General features: G+C 41.5%; 1 protein-coding gene across 1 annotated transcript in view; it reads right to left on the bottom strand.

Moving 5' to 3' along the window:
- THADA (THADA armadillo repeat containing) overlaps positions 1-5,418 on the bottom strand; it is a 159,764-nt gene extending 154,346 nt beyond the window's left edge. The window contains exons 1-8 of the mRNA XM_071577509.1: positions 5,356-5,418; positions 4,120-4,219; positions 3,144-3,238; positions 2,597-2,727; positions 1,697-1,845; positions 1,518-1,550; positions 1,233-1,285; positions 207-393 (exon numbers count right to left, since the gene is read on the bottom strand). Coding sequence (XP_071433610.1) covers positions 207-393; positions 1,233-1,285; positions 1,518-1,550; positions 1,697-1,845; positions 2,597-2,727; positions 3,144-3,238; positions 4,120-4,195 — 724 coding nt within the window. The 5' untranslated portion in view covers positions 4,196-4,219; positions 5,356-5,418. The remainder of the gene's footprint in view (positions 1-206; positions 394-1,232; positions 1,286-1,517; positions 1,551-1,696; positions 1,846-2,596; positions 2,728-3,143; positions 3,239-4,119; positions 4,220-5,355) is intronic.
- Positions 5,419-12,522: the final 7,104 nt, after the last annotated feature.

Raw genomic sequence — 12,522 nt, 5'->3', positions numbered from 1 at the left:
GACAAGTTAAACTGTAGACTCCAAAGCTGCAATCTACAAACCACAGCTTGCCAAAAGACCAACTACTGCACCCACTCCCATTAATCTCCATAAATCAATTTCCATTCAATCTAAACTTAGTTTTTAGACATACAGACTGTGTTCACAACAAAGACAACAAGACTGATTTAGTAAAAATATTTGGGCTTAAATGTTACTAAACTTACCATCCATTAGGAAGTTTGTGGAGCTTTTCAGTAAACTACATATACACTGCCAGACAAAAGAGTCACTGCATTTCCAAAGATTTCCTTGGATATTTTCTTGTAATTTCTGTATAAGCATCATTGAAACTTTAATGGCTATTAGTAAGTCATGCATCAGCCGAGTCTGAACAATACGATTTCCATGATTCTTTCTGTGGAAAAAAAAAGACAAACATGCACAAAAAAGGCTAATAAAGCCATTCTTCACCATCCCCAGAAAACAATATATGACCAGATATGTAACTAAAGGAACAGGAAAGTTTGCTAAAATGAAGTTAACAAAATGACAAATTCTGCTACCCTTTCTGCAGGTTCCTGTGACAAACTTTGTCTCTTTGATTCTGACTGAGCAGAACTGAACTTTTCCAGAAACTTTCCAAAAGGACCAACAGAATGAAGTGCTGCTCCTTTCTCACTTTTCAAGTACCTTCTGCATGTGCAAAACATTTCTATAACTTTCTTCTACCAGGAAGACAGAAAATATCTAAACTTTCAGTGTGCAAAACACCACATTAAGTATCTTTCTCCTCTGGGTACACAACGAGAGATCACAGCAAAGAGGCCTCACTTTATTCAATGCTGGAAAATGTCAAGGTATTAAATGATGACTGCTGTGACACACTAAACAGATTATCAATACTGAATTAAACACTCATGGAAAGTGACAGAGTACTACTCTGTCTGAATTTTATATCTATTGATTAAACTGTTTAGTTGCAATTCAGATAGCAAAACTGCAACTCAAAAGTCTCCCTTAGATGTAGTAGCTCTAACACAGTATCAGTGCATTACCTCTGTTATTTTATATCATATTGCCACAAAAGAAACTAATCAGTAGCTTTTCTTTTATTTAAAATACACATCACTGTAAAATGACATTCCCATCTTTCAACAATGTATGACTATCAAAGTGATACTTCAAACCAAGCCAAATCATCTTGCAAGAGTGAAATAAAAACAGATAAAATAGAGCTTATATTAATTCACTTGCCTGTTTTCTTCCTGTATGTCAAGTAGTGACTTCTGCAGAAACTGAAGAACTAGTGAAAATAAATATGGCATGAATTTACTTAAAAGAGAAATAAAATAGAAAAATTCCAGCAAAGCAATCACACATACACATCATACCCAGCTACAATGAACAGTTATCCATATAGTGGTGTTTCTTCCACTCCATCCACAAATTAAACCAACATTTCAGTAACTTCTTCACACACACCCCTCCCCCAATAATCTGCAGTGAAGCTTATTTTACTCTAAATATAAGTTTACCTTCTTCAAACAGGTTCTTAATACTTGCTTTACCTAGAGGAAAGAAAATGTATTTTAAGTACTGAATACTAGCCAGCACTATCTATTTTACGTAACATCTACTATCAGGTGTGGCACCAAGGTGCAAACCAGTGTTGGGCAAATTAAACCAGAAGACACATTATTTGATGCCACTGTACCTATGCTGAAGTCTTCCATGCAGGAAGCAAGGTTGTCCAATACTTTTCTGTACAAATACACATCTGTGGTTTTCAGTTCTTCCCTAAGGCAGCACACAAAGCTTTGCACAGCTAACATCATCAACTCTTCAGGAAGACCATTCAGTGAACTGCAAAGGTAAGAAATAGCACAAGCAGTTTGCTTATATCGAGGTGTTGAACATCCACCTGACTAAAGTCAATGTCAGCTACAACTCCAATAAACAGATGTTGCTTCCTGCATCAAGACATAGTCTGTTTTAAAATAAACATGCAGGTTCTAATTTTGCAGCTAGTAAACCTGTCAAAGGGGAGTAAAGCTCTGGCCTGCAAATACAGGATGGAAGCCTTGCATCTCTAGTGGGACAGTGAATCTTTTCAGACAAAGAAAGGAAAACAGGTAAGCACTGGATCTTAGAAAACTTTAAGGCTGTAATAAATTGACTATAAAATACAGCAGTAATTTTGCAATAGAAAAAGTTAATTGCAATAAACATAAGCATAAGAAACCACCGTTTTGTTGTGACTCCTATGAACTGCTTTCTCTTGACAAAGCTGAGATTTTTTTTAACAGTAGTGTTTTAAATTTCTACTCTAACATTGGATTTTGAAATTCAATTGCTAATTACACAGTATGTTGTCTTTTCAATAATGAAACAGATCAAAATAATACTGCATTGTGGAGTTATTTATCCAATGATAAGTTACTTATAATTAAGATTTCTAACTAAGCCAAAAAGAAAAACAGTACTAATATTCACATATTAGTATCACAAATTTTCAGTAATTAAACTACAGCAATTTGTTGTGAATGACAAATTACTGACTAATAGGTAAGGAGAACATTTAAATAAAATAAAGGCTAAATACTCAATTTTTTACCTTGCTAATACTTTTTTCAAAGGATTCTTCACACCCAGTGAAAAATACATCTCTCCCAAAACATCCAAACAAGCTTTAACCATGGGATCACATGCAGAGTTCTGATCCATCTTCTTCACCAATGGCATAATCTGTAATCAAAAGAACACAAGATGAACAGAAAGCTCTGGATATACCATCATTGACAGTGGCAGATTTCCCCTTCATCCATGCATATGGTGCAAAATTATCCTCTATTTACTATATTCCTTTGAGTTTTAAGTGTTAAATAATGCTCCAAGAACACCTCTAATACCAAAAATACATATATACAAAATAGGAAATTTGGTATTGCTTGCCTTCCACCATTTTCAGTAACTGCAGCCCTTGCTAATTTAAGTACTAGCACTAAATTTCTACGTGGGTGTCTGTGCAGCCGTAACAACTGCTTTTTACCTGTTTCTAGGAATGCATAAAACATTACAAAGTTTATTTTGAACTGCATTTTCCATTGATAGTGCACATGACACAGCTACCAAAAAACAAACTAACAACAGCAAAATCTTACTTGTTTAATACACTGGATCTGGTGGATGCCATTTCTCAGCTGTGCACAGTGCAGAAGCAGAGAAGCCAGGTTTTGCTCTTCAGCCTTTGCATACTCTACATTTGGAAGAAAAGCCCCTTTTCAGAAAGAAATTACCATAAACAGTATAACCAATACATAATTTATAATAATATTAAATGACTGCTTAATTCTTAGGTTTTCCCCTATTCCAGTAAGTCTACTGGTCCCCCAAACCCTTAAGTTACCTTACAACACCTTAACACCAATTTTTTTAAAATAAATGAAAAATAAAAGATAATAGTAGGCCTCATCTGTAGTATGAAGACCACTTTTACTAAATTACAGCATGGTTGATTTGAAGGGACCTCTGTAGGTCATCTGGTCCAATCCCACTGCTCAAGTAGGGTCATCTAGAGCTGGCTGCCCAGGACCATGGCCACACAGCTTCTGAATACCTCCAAGGGTGGAGACTCTCAGACTTCACTGTAAAAGCTGTGCCAGTGCTCAGTCATCCTCACATTAACACAGTCTTTCCTGATGTTTAGATTAAATTTACTACAGAAAACACAAATACTGGAAAAATTACACTCAAGATGACCTCCAGAAAACCTTCCAATCATTCTGTGATTCTTAGAAATTTGGTATTAGCCCACATATTAAGGCTAGTACTTCAGATATCAATCAATTACAGGCATGCAGGTGGGATCACAAGGGAGGACCTTCTACCACCTTCATACCAAAGATGAAACAAAATGAAGAGTCTTCAAATCAAACCCACAATTTTTTAAACTGTGTCAAGGGAAGAAGTCATTGTCCTTACAAAATAAAAACAAACCACAGAAGAGAAAACACACATAACGCCCACAAAGCAAAACCACTAGAAATAAAACATAACAAGCAAAAAACAGATCCATTTCGGTAGTTACTCAAGGCAAGAGAAATCACACATTGGTTCAGAAAAATACAGTCTACTTACTCTGAAGTTTTTCAAACTGATGACCATCAAGAAAGAATGCATCCACCTGAACTTCCTTCTTCTTCTTTAAAACCATTTCAGCTGATTAGAGAAATACCTCCTTCAAAAACAAAACAAAACAAACAAAAACAATCAAACCAACAGGTCACATTGTTTCAAAAGCATAATTAAAAACATTTCCTATGAAAACACTTCCTTTTCACTGTCCTGAAATGATGTTTATTGCATTACCTGTGCAATTTTTTTTTCAAGGTAATAGCTCTCTTTAATGTCATCAACTTCAACTATTTCAAGCATTTCACACAAAATTCACCCAAACTTCACGGCACAAAATGGAACTCATGGTAAACAGCAATTGCTGTATGAATGACAAACTGTCTCACTGGAGGTTTTGCTGCACTTGTTACTTAGTCTGTGGTATGACCCTGGAGCCCGATTTGGAACCATCCTGCAGATGGATGACACTAATGGCATAAAACTTCTGTTGCTTTCGTTTACTGTTCAAAATCCATTGAACTTGCACTGACGTCAAGTTAGAACAGTGTAGCAAACAAAACTGCCTTGCTATTATGGGTGTTACAAATAACAAGTTACTCTTCTTGCTTTAGATGGTGGAAATTTAATGTTCTTGCAGTTTCACTGATTTAAAAGATTATCAACAACAGAACAGCAAAGGTCGGAAGAGACCTTTGGGGGTGATGCGGACCAACCCACTGCTCAAGCTGAGCCACGTGGAGCCAGTGACCGAGGCCCATGTCCGGGTATCTTTTAGATGTTTCAAAGGATGGAGACGCCACAGCCTCTCCGGACCACCTGTGTCAGTGCTCGGACACCCTCACGCCACATCTGGTGCTTCTCGGTGGTCTGAGAGACCCTCCCGTGCTTCAGTTCGTGCCCACGGCCTCCCGTCCTGGTACTGCCCACGCTGCATAAAGCCTGGCCACACCGCTCCGCACCCTCTCTCCGCATATTTATACACGTTGGTAAAATCTCCTGATTTACCCGGTCCCAGGTGGAGTATTGAACACGGCAGTCACGGGAAGACACGGGCCCGACCGCCCGCGCCGCAGAGGCAGAGGCAGAGGCGGCCCCGGGCCCTGCCGCCCGCGCTCCCCGCCCCGAACCGCCCCGCGGCCACCCCGGCCCTCCCCGGGCCCAGAGCGGGCGGAACTCGCCTGGGAAAGCGTCTATGGCAGCGGGGAAGGGACTCGCTGAGACACCCCGCCCGCCCCTTACCCGCAGGGACCCTCGCCGGCTGCGCCGCGGGCTCTCCCGGTGCCCGCCCTCGGTGCCGCCCCCCGTGCCCGCCCTCGGTGCCGCCCCTCCGGTGCCGCCCCTGCTGGCCCTCCGTGCCCGCCCCCCGTGCCCGGCCCGCCACGGCGCCACGGCGCCGCCTCCCCAGCAGCGCCCGGGGCGCTGGTGCGCCCCGCCTTCCCTTGGCAAGTACCTGTTTTGTATGTATGTATGTATGGCCAGACTTGGCAAACGCAGATTTGGGCAGGGCTCTCCCCACGTGGGTGTGCCCTTCCAGCCTGCACAGTGGATTTTTTAGGTGAGGCACAGCGTGCACAGAACTGGCCCCACCGTTTAAGTCCTAAGGTCCATTTGTCACTGTCCGAGCGAGCTTGGACAGTGACAGTGAAGTCCTCGGGACTGTCACAGCACCCGGTACTAACCGGGGCTGACCCTGCTGAGCATCCGAGATGTGACGGGATGGGATGGCAGGGATGGGACGGTCCCACTGAGACTCGAACTCAGGACCTTGGGATTCAGAGTCGAGAGTGCTCTCCTTTACACCACGGAACCGCCCCAACTAAAAGACAAACTACCGCGACACTCAGAACCACAGAATCACTAAGGTTGGAAAAGAGTTCTGAGATTAGAGAGTCCAACCTGTGTACGAAGACCACCCCATCAACCAGACCAGGGCACTGAGTGACACATCCATTCTTATCTCCAGGGACAGTGACTCCACCGCCTCCGTAGTCAGTCCATTCCAACGCCTAATCATCTTTCCTGGGAAGAAATTCTTCCTGATGTCCAAACTAAACCGGACATGGCTTAAGACTGTGTGTTCTTGTCCCGTCATCTTATTTTGTTGTCCTGTCTTCCTCACCTCGCTGCAACTTTTCAGGTGGTTGTAGAGAGTGATAAAGTCACCACTGAGCCTCTTTTTCTCCAGGCTAAACAATCTCAGCCCTCTCAGCCACTCCTCATTGGAAATGCACTCCCAACCCTACACTAGCTTCGTTTCCCTTCTTTGGACTCAACTCCAGAGCCACTGGCCTTTGTAAGGTACAATTAGTTTTCTTCATTTTTAAATGTACTCTTACCTTTGGGAAAAAAATGGTGGTAACTTTGATTACCTCACAATGACATTACTTGGTGTTTCTCTCCAAGCAGTTACTTTCCCTCCTCAGTTCCTGAGTGTCTTCAGAAGTTTTAAATGGACATTGAGTCTTTTAGAGCCTTATTTGCCACATGTCCCTGCAGCACACAGTGGCTGGTCAGAGCCACTCCAGAGCCGACTAGGTCTCAGAGTCAGAGGAAGCAAACCCCAGCACAGCATCCCACACAAATCAAGCTCACCCAGTCACAAATCCTTTTTCCAAGGAGTGGAAAGAGGCTTGACTAAATGCTTCACAAAAATACAGTAAACTGAATATGAAAAACACCCTCCATTTTTTTGTTTCCTCTTAACAATACCTGTTGATCCTTTACAGCAGTCCTTAATTTGTCAGCACTTACACATTTTCTAAAATTGGAAAATTATTAATCAAATCTAGCTACTTTTTATATATAAGCATTTATACATTTATACATTTTCCAATACCTGAAGAAAGCTTAGGAGAAAGTTTTACATGAGCATACAGTGACAGGACAGGGGGGAATGGATTCAAACTGAAAGAGAGTAGGTTTGCATTAGATATTAGAAGAAAGTTCTTTAGTGTGAGGGTGGTGAGGCACTGGAACAGGCTGCCCAGAGAAGCTGTGGTTGCCTCATTCCTGGAAATGTTCAAGGCCAGGCTGGATGGAGCTCTAAGCAACCCGATCTGGTTAAAGGTGTCCCTGTCCATGGCAGGAGGATTGGAACTAGGTGATCTTTAAGGTTCCTTTCAACCCAAACCATTCTAGGATTCTATGTTTTCATTTGTAGCCAGAGCAGATTTTTTTTAAATTTTTAACAATCTATGTGCTGTGCCTTTCACAATCTTCCCAGGCCCCCTATGAATATAACGTGCATAACACATATGTAATTGGCAAGCAACAGACTATGAAATGGGGATGGTCTTTCCTGAGTCTGTGAGTTGTATCTGACAAAAGCAGAATCTTGCACTCATTGTGAAAGTGGAGATTGCAAAAGTGGCTACTGTAAAATGACAGCTCAACACAGCAGTGATGCTTCCACAAAGATTTAAGAGCAACACCATTTTGGTAGGGAAAAGGGAGAAAATACAACAAAATGCATTCCTTGCCATTTGACTTTCACCCAATAGTCATTTCCTTAGCAATCTAAAGCAGCTAGAGGCCATGAGTTTGCTCAGGACTTTCAACAAACTTCTGGAACGCACTTTAACACTCAAGGTTCACAGTACCTTCTGACATGGTAATGACCAAAGGAATTGAGAGAAGGTTTAACCATGTACAAACAAAAGGAAAATCAATTGAGTTTTTACCTGTTGGTTGGTTGAATTTCCCCTCTTTCAGGTTCAGCCATTTCTAGGAAACTGACACTGCTATTTGGCTCTACCTGTCACAGTGACCTACTCTAAATGCTGTATTATCTTCAGCTAAAAGAGAGACTGAATGCTGCTAAGTGATTTACCCTTCCAGACAAATCAGACAATGTATCCTCATTTAGTGTTAGCAAAGTCTCCAATTCCTTCAGCCCAGTGCAATACCTGTATATATATTGTGTGATCCTCTTTCTATAGGTTCTCCATTTCAGGAAACCTTTTCAAGGTTCCAGCTCATTTTCTGTAACACCATTTCCAGTAACTTTCTGCTTTCTAAAAGAACTTTACCCACGTTTTTCCAGTGCCAGGGAGCTGACAGGTGACACCTGAAGAATCCATACTTCGTAGTTCAGTGAAAGTGAAGAGGCATTTAAAGAAATTAAATGATAGTATGCAACACCCACACACTTTAACTGTTCTGTTCTATGAAATCACCAAGTTTGCAGTATTCAAAATAACTTACTTAGAAGTAGCTCACATACCACCACTGAACAGTCCACCAGGCAGGGGGGTGTGAGGCTTAACTACACTGGAAAGGTAAGTCACTTTGTTTTCATAATTTCTGATCAGCTGGTAAGGAGGAACAGACCCTTGAATTCCTGGTGCTTTGGCTCCACCGTGCTCTGCTGTGGGCCAGAGATCCTGCCAGAGACCAAAAAAGCATCGTAGCATTAGAAATTGCTGGGGAGAGACCAAAAACCAACCAAGAAAACATCACTATGTCACTGCATAAATACACCTACACCTTGAACACTGTGTGCACTGTTCATGCCTACAAAAAAAGAATGTACTAGGACTGCCAGAGGTGTGTGGTAGGGTAAGAAGGATGACCAAAGGTAGAGAGGGGCATCTCTTTCTGAACCATTAAAGTGAATTGGTAACGTCACTCTCAAAGAGAAAATGAAAAAGGACAGAAATTTCTAAGAATATTTTTCATTATCTCTGCAAAAATTTAGGGGCATCAAATGAAATAAGAGGTGGCATGTGCAAAACAAAATGAATTATTTAAACCCTGAAGGTCATCATCCCGGGTTATTTTGGACGGTGAAAATTACATCTGTTCAAAAGCAGCTGGACTAAATCATGGGATAAAAAACAAACAAACAAACAAAACAGCACAAGTTTCAAAACACAAAACTTCTGCACCACAAAGTCTCTGAAGCACTGGAGACTGAGACAGTATTCTAGAGTAATTACACTTAACTTTCCTGGGCCCTGTCTGAGGACAAGAGCCAAGTGACTGCATACCAGGCTGGCTGACCTCCTGCTTTGACCTTCTGCTCATCCCATTTTTGTTGCAGTGTCTCAATATATTTCTGCAATTCATCAGAAATGTTTTTCTAAGCACTGGATTTATGCTGACAGACTTCACAGTTCTGACAAATCAACATGCACCTGGGAAAACTCTTCTCAAAGGAAATATTTTAACTCATGCCATTGGAAACTTTAAAGGTCAAGCTGTAAATTCTAGTCTTCTTGAGCTGTATCAGTAAGTAGAATATTTCACATTATATGTTTCTTTCAGGGGCAGATGATCTCATAATTCCAAAACTCTCAGAAATTGATTATTTAGAGCAATACAGAAGTTTTCCACTCCGTGGCGCCAAACAATTAAAAAGAGATTGTGCTTTTAAAGGCAAGCCATGGACCTTCTCATAAACTGTAGTTTTCTTAAGCAGAAAAAGCCTTTATTAGTAACTGAAGTAATCCCCGATTCTTCCATTCAGTGGTACCAAAGCACAAATACTATGGGCTATTTAGGTGGAATGCCATTTTTCTGTCACAGAGAGACAATTTGCAGGGACAAAATTTTAAGTCATCTCATAATAATAACTGTACAGGAATGATCTTTCTCTTTTCCCCTCCTCCACTTAAATAATACTTTTCAAGGTTTTGTTAAAAAAAGATCAAGGTACTTTTAAATTAGTTTGAATATCACCTGAAAATTATCTATTTATTTATATCACATCTTTGTAATTGCAACCAGTATAAAAAGTATAATAGGAACTTTTTTCTCTGTTTCAAGCCTCAAATATATACATCATCTTTTCAAAGAATCTACACAAAAGTGAACTTCCAGAAGACACTGTATGATTTAGGATTTTGGAATCACAAGGTATTTCCTGGCATATATTTCCAATTGTAAACACACTAACCTGAAATACCTAAACTTAAATATTTGCAATGTTTATCTATGTGACAAAGGACCAGAAAATTTCATTTTGTCATGATGGCGTAAAGTTCTGAGCCAGCATGTCAGAAGCATGTTGTACATATGCAGGAAAGTCTCATAAACCCAAAATTTTACATTCTAGTTGCAGGTTTGAGTACAACTTTATCATCTCTGGAATGAACTAGTGGCACTTTTTGGATAAGCTTCCACCCTTTAGAGTAGATGTTTTGTGATACAATGTTCATAATAGTTTAAAACAAATGAGCTTATTGTTTAGTAAGATAACCTGGAACTTAGAACTTACTTTCTTGCGTTAATTAGAAACAGTAAATAGCCCACAATACACATCCTCAGTCCACATGGAGGCTAATGCTCCAGCGTCCACATTAGAGAGGGAAATATTTCATAATATTGTTATTCTGGTTAACATCTGTAGTGAGTCAGCTAACAGATGATCATTGCAAAGTGCAAATACCTGGTCTTGCAGTTTGCTTCTGCAACACACTGTGTTATCAGGGTTTTTGCATTTTCTGCACATATGTGCAAGAATTTGTGCAGGTTTGTTATTGCTTGCATGTAACTTCCATCAGCAAGAACAGTAAGAACTCTCTTCCTGAGACTGTGCTTATGTGTACAATGTCTTTGCCTGGACAATTTATGGCTTTCCCTCTTGCTTTCTAATTATAAAACAAAGTTATGCTTTGTTTTATCCATCCCAGTTGTTCTACTGGTAATTTTATTTTCTTCAGTAACTGAACACAGATTCTAGCCACCTCTACATACTTCACAGCTAAGAGCAGCTGAGAGAAAATCCTGAATATCCCCATTCCTTCTTCATGCCTCTTTATGCATTGGTATCGAGAGCTGCATGACTGTAGAGCATTTTTATTACTTGAGGGCAGTAAAAATGTCAATGCACAAAACAAACTGAAAGAAACACTTACTGAGTGAGCAGGCTTTGCTCTCTCCCTCTTGCGGTCCAAGAACGTCATTCCCACAGTCTCCGCTAGTTCTGTGCACTCTGCATCGAAAAGCTTTCTACACACTTGGGTGTATCCGGAGTGTGTCGCTATTAAAGTTACTACATGGCCAAAGTTTTCATTGAACGCCAATGCCAAAGCATTTGGTATAGAATTTCTTAGGAACGAAATGTTGGGTTTGATTCTTTTAGCTAAATCTTGTAATACAAATTTTTTTTCTGTTTATTTGTTTTTAATGTAGCTTGAACACGCCAGACAGGAGGTATAAGGTAGAAAACAGTGCACTTCTTGCTATACCACCAATCATGTTTTTAATACAATTTTCAGCAATTTTCAGTGTTAAAAGAAGCACGAGGCACTTAGGAAAGTACCAACAAATGCAGTTTCAGTTAAATTGTTGGGATACTTTAAGGTCACTACAAGTGAGTGGAAAACTGGAAGCTGTACTGAACTGAAGAGGAAAAAATGAAATTCTGTGTATAACCAGATGGGGAATATTTGAGTTTTTAAGACCTGTCTTTAACTTTTTTTTACAAATTGAAAAATTGCGCTTCTAGTGACTCACAGATGAATGTGTGAAAGCAGTTTAGTCCATGTTAGAAATAACCACCAGAGGAATGGTGAGGTGTGGTTTGTTTATGCACCAGAGGAGTCTGTAAAACATTTTGCCTCCTTAAATAATAATGCAAACAAAATACAATCCCTAAATCTCAATCCAAATCAATGTGTATAGGAGGAAGATTTCAGTACGTGCTGCACAAGCAACATATTAATGACTTTCTCCAAATACTTTTTAATACTTTAGGCAGTCTTTTTACAAGACACGGAAACGGCTGGTTACCTGAGATGTACTCTCAAACCAAAGGGGACCAAGAGCCTGCTGACAGCACGACTCACCAGCACATGCACCTGCTGCTTCATCCCGGCTGGAACAAACATGCAAGTTTGTGGTTACCTACGGGACAGGGCAGCTCTGCGAGACCCGCTCAGCCCTTAACATCCCCAGCATTGCCTCGGGGGCCGCACGGTTCCAACCCTCCGGTTTGTACTTGACAACTGATCTTCCACAAGATGTGGAATTTAAAATTGCAGTAAGCGCCAACCTTGGAGCCGAGGAACGGCAGGGCAAGCGGATGCTTCTTTCTAACATCCTCTCCGAAATTAAAAGGATAAATTCTTAATTCACAAAGGAAGTTAAAAACTGGTATGGGGAACGGGTGTAGGCAGACCGTCCCTCCCTGGGACCCCTCTGCCAGCTCTCTCCTCCCAGCGCTGGCTCCAGCCCAGCCTTCCCCGGTCCGGCCGTCCCCGCCGGGGCCGCAGCAGGCGGGGGAGGCGGCGGCCCCGGGAGCTCCCCCGCTGGCCGGACCCCACGGCCGGACTACCCCATCCCGCCTCCCGGGAAGGGCCCCCGGCCCCGAGCCTCCCGCCGGCTGCCGAGGCGGCCGAGCCTCGCAAGCCACGCCCGGGCGCCCCGCCGGGGGCGGCCCCGCTGCTCAGTGGCCGCCGCGGC

The sequence above is a fragment of the Pithys albifrons genome, chromosome 2 (assembly GCF_047495875.1).
Source record: "Pithys albifrons albifrons isolate INPA30051 chromosome 2, PitAlb_v1, whole genome shotgun sequence".
NCBI classification, from domain to species: Eukaryota; Metazoa; Chordata; class Aves; order Passeriformes; family Thamnophilidae; genus Pithys; species Pithys albifrons.
The sequence above is the reverse complement of the archived record's forward strand: the minus strand, read 5'-3'. Positions and strand labels throughout refer to the sequence as shown.